The sequence below is a fragment of the Etheostoma cragini genome, chromosome 24 (assembly GCF_013103735.1).
Source record: "Etheostoma cragini isolate CJK2018 chromosome 24, CSU_Ecrag_1.0, whole genome shotgun sequence".
NCBI classification, from domain to species: domain Eukaryota; kingdom Metazoa; phylum Chordata; class Actinopteri; order Perciformes; family Percidae; genus Etheostoma; species Etheostoma cragini.
Genome location: NC_048430.1, coordinates 1,335,041 through 1,339,479, shown reverse-complemented (window position 1 = coordinate 1,339,479; position 4,439 = coordinate 1,335,041). Strand labels below are relative to the sequence as shown.

Genomic DNA, 4,439 nt, shown 5'->3' with positions numbered 1-4,439 from the left:
AAATGTAGCCTTTATTTAGAAACTGATAAAATCTTTTTCATTTTTAGTTTTTTTTAAACATTTATTAGACCTTTTTTCACAGCAGACGTGTTGACATGTTATGGTAGGTAAAGCACAGGTGTGTTCAAAACCATTAATGATGGCTGCATTCCACTTAGGAGAGGCCCTGGTGGTGGGCGTGCTGACTCACTGGGACACTTAATGGAACTGAGCCATCGTTAAGGTGATCAATTTCAGCTGTGCCTTTCCTACCATGACCAGTCAAAAATGACTGCTCTGTAAAAGGTCCATTCATTTAAACATCTGAAGTCACAATCGGCTGCAGTAACAGTCTCCTTCCACTAGGGGTCCGTACGGCGCATTTGAAGCTGCTGACTCTGCACTAGAAGAAATTTCCCAGAACCCGGAAGCCGTTCCTGAATCGGCCGTGACTGCTTTTCATTCAGGCAGCTGCGATTTAAATCAGCCACAGTTACGATATCCGTTCATATCGGGTGCCTGGTAATTCGCGTATAGACAGATAGATAGATAAAGAAGAACAAGCATGGCTGGTCGGCTACCGGCCTGTGTTGTTGACTGTGGCACAGGGTAAGTGACAACACTAGACGGCTAGTTAGCGTTAGCTTGGCTTTAATAGACGGCTGTCAAACAGCTAACGCCCAGTCTAGCTCAGTAGCTTCAAAGATGCTAACGTTACTTTGCCACATCTGCTGTCTTGTTTATTCTTATGTTGTCTTCAAAGCAATAGTTAATGTTGCGAATTGGAAGGCCAAAGTACTAAACTGCTTCATGTTGCATGGTTTTATTTTCAGTGCAGCGGTATCGTTGTATTAGCTGCTGCTAGCTACCCACCCAAGCTAATGTTACTTCCTGGACAAGCCTTATAGCTGAAATCATAATATCCTGATTATTTTGGGTGCTACTACCATGGTGTATAATAGGTTACTACCCAGTAAACACTTAAACCATAGGGGAGCAACTGGAGCTCAGCCTTTACCCTTGTTTTTGTCCCTTTTAGGTACACAAAGCTTGGTTATGCAGGAAATACAGAACCACAGTTCATCATACCTTCATGTAAGTAAATGACTCATACAGGTAACCAATGGAATCAGACACTACAGGTGAATATGGTAAACATAAATAGATATCACCCTGGAAATTACCCAAGTTGATAATTTTTTTAAATATATATTTTAGTTTTTTTTATATATTTTATGTTTTATGAAATGTTATGTTTAATTATGCATTATCTTAATAAATATGCACTAATTCATTAGCTATAGGGAAGTACAAGTTTAGTAATACTGGTAAGACAGAATTTAGAGCTTAGTGGATGTTGTGATAAAGGTATTTAATTTTATTCATAATGGCCTTAAAAAGGTCTTAAATTTGACTTGAAACCTGCTGAAACTGTGTCATACCATCTGACTCTTACACCGGCCCATGCCTAAGCTCTACCCATTTTCATGATCATGTCCAGGTATCGCAATCAAAGAATCAGCCAAGGTCGGGGACCAGGCCCAGCGCAGGATGATGAAGGGTGTTGATGACCTGGACTTCTTCATCGGGGATGAAGCCATCGACAAACCATCATATGCAACAAAGGTAGACAGGAGTGTTGAAAAGAACCCCATGGAATGGTTTGTTTGTGAAGCGGTCTGATCAGAGACTTAACAGTCTCCCCTCTTCACTTCAGTGGCCCATCCGTCACGGGATAGTGGAGGACTGGGACCTGATGGAGAGATTTATGGAGCAGATCATCTTCAAGTATCTGCGGGCAGAACCTGAAGACCATTACTTCCTTTTGGTAAGACCAGAGCTGTATACATTATCAAGAGGTACAGCCTCAAATGCACATGAAAATGGCATCTAGACATGCGAGTACCAGGCGGTGTTTCTTTTATTTTCTACTTATTTCTGACCGTCTGATATTTATTACCAAAATACATGTCTAATTTCCTGAAATCAAAACAATCCGTAAAGGATTTTATTGGAGCTTAATTGAAGTTTCTCTTAGTTGACCTGTTCTAGAAAACAAAATGTAGAATAGTGGCTTAAAGTCATTCTGTGTTTACATCTGGTTCTCTCTTTCTCTCTCTCTCTCCAGACAGAGCCTCCTCTCAACACACCAGAAAACCGAGAGTATACAGCAGAGATCATGTTTGAGTCGTTCAATGTCCCCGGTCTCTACATTGCTGTTCAGGTAAAACCTAAAGCCTTCAGCCACACAGCCAGCCAGTATTTATTTTGCCTAAGTCTTCCAGCCACAACTCGAAAAGCCATTTTGGACACATTTGAAACCAGACTTGTGGGCTTTAGGTAGAATGAGGATGTGATTCAGAGGCTGAATGGGGAAATAACAGTTTTCACTTCCTGTTTTTGGAAGTTTCACAGTCTGTTTTTAAATGTCCTACTCCTGCACAATGTCACTCAGTATTTTTAATAGTTGTTGCCACAAGACAGTGAATTAGTACCCGTACCTAAATCTTTCACAAACCGAGGAAAAACACTGCCTTGTTTTTAAGGACCGTAATAATTGCGTTTTAATAAAATGTCTGATTTTCTTGCATCAGGCTGTCCTGGCGCTGGCTGCCTCCTGGACGTCCCGACAGGTGGGAGAGCGCACACTGACCGGGACTGTGATCGACAGCGGAGACGGAGTCACACACGTCATCCCAGTGGTGAGTGCTGCCATCTCCAGGATTTTTTAAAATGTATTTTCTCCAAACTCGTTCTCACCCTCAACTTGTAAGTAGAGTTTATCGATTTAACTTTTCACAGATACAAATCTCAAAGTGCTTCACGTAGAAGTGAAATACAATAAATAAAAGACATAAGAATACAAAGGGAAAACATTAGAATATAAAATCAGACAGCCATGAAAGCCCTTGTCTAACTGCAAGCCTGTTTTGTTATTTATTATTATTCTGCTTTTTAAAATAACCCAGAGTTATGAACAACGTAAAGGTGGGGGGGGGGACCTACCCGTGACAGTAAGGATGATCAGTCCGCATACAGAAAGGCAATGAGTCTGTGTTACCTTAATTGACAGAGCTCTATGCATTTTGCTGTCATTTCTGACAATTTGATGGGAAAAAAAAGCATATTATGTAAATAAAACCCGAATGTACAAAACTGCCTTCCAGGCTGAAGGCTACGTCATCGGGAGCTGCATCAAGCACATCCCCATCGCTGGTCGAGACATCACGTACTTCACCCAACAGCTGCTGAGGGAGCGAGAGGTGGGGATTCCTCCGGAGCAGTCCCTCGAGACGGCTAAAGCTGTCAAGGTCAGTGTTCTTTTCTGCCGTCTTTACCAGGGCTGCACAATTATTCTCCATTTTTATCGAAATCGCGGTATGGACTAGTGAAATATCGAAATCACGGTGGGGGGGTATACCTGTCAAGGGTAAAATGTGTCAAACCATTATGAAGTATTGTGGTGCTGCTGAGAAATCCCAGCCTTTGTGGCAATTGCAAAGCAATGTATCTTCTTGGTATCAAACTCTCACTTCCTGTTGGTTTGAAAGGTGGAGAAATGTGTGTAACAAACAAGGATTTGTGAATTTCACATTATAGCCTCACCTGGTGAGGCTAAGTCTAAAGCTGTTTAGCTCACACAGGAGCAAGTAACAGTTATTTGTTGTATTGTAGTCGGTTTAAGTACGTTATGTTCTTGCACTTTCAGTCATACTTCTTTACTGAAACCTGCAAAAAAAGGCTCCATAACAGGAAGCAATACACTCAAGAGTTGACACTGGTTTCATGCTGTCCCAGTCATGGGTTCCTCAGCATGTCCACTAGGTGTCAGTGCAGCCCCAGAATCATACCACTCTGAAACTTTTAAAGTGCTCATATTCATATTCATTTTCAGGATTATAATTGTATTTAGAGGTTGAACCAGAACAGGTTTACTGTTGAGCTCTCTGTTTTAGCTACAGAGTGAGACATTTCACTTCTTAAATATTTTTGTTGGGAGTCGCACAGTAGCTAGGTAAGGATCACATCAGTTAGCTAGCTGTTTCTCTAACTTTGGTCAGTACAAGGCAGGATTAGCTGGGAGACTTCTTCTAATTGAGGGTGCACTTCCAACTTTGCATGGAATACCTGCAGAACACAGTGAGGCACCTCACTTCTTTATCATAATTCTTGGGAGTTGCACATGCACTGTAAGTACTGCTAGCCAGTCAGAAGCAGAGCATGAGGCTGGCTAATGCAAACAGCTAGGCGAGCCTTATAACTTGTGTTACAAAGTGACACATGTTGTCTCTAAAGTAAAGGCTTGACTACAATAGAGCTGTTAGGAACAGTTTGTGAACAGTGTTTTCTGTTGAAGATGGTAAGTTTTCTTGCGTTTCCACCACATTGCTTTAGAATCCTCTAAAAGTTCTATTGTTGTAAAGTTGCTGTATTGTGTTTTTTTTTTTTTTTTTTTTTTT

General features: G+C 41.2%; 1 protein-coding gene across 1 annotated transcript in view; it reads left to right on the top strand.

Annotated features, from left to right (window-relative positions):
• The first annotated feature begins 386 nt into the window (after nt 1-386).
• Nucleotides 387-4,439, top strand: part of LOC117939285 (actin-related protein 3) — a 6,747-nt gene continuing 2,694 nt past the window's right edge. Inside the window, exons 1-7 of the mRNA XM_034864505.1 lie at nt 387-588; nt 1,019-1,074; nt 1,481-1,605; nt 1,697-1,807; nt 2,108-2,203; nt 2,574-2,681; nt 3,147-3,290. Coding sequence (XP_034720396.1) covers nt 545-588; nt 1,019-1,074; nt 1,481-1,605; nt 1,697-1,807; nt 2,108-2,203; nt 2,574-2,681; nt 3,147-3,290 — 684 coding nt within the window. The 5' untranslated portion in view covers nt 387-544. The remainder of the gene's footprint in view (nt 589-1,018; nt 1,075-1,480; nt 1,606-1,696; nt 1,808-2,107; nt 2,204-2,573; nt 2,682-3,146; nt 3,291-4,439) is intronic.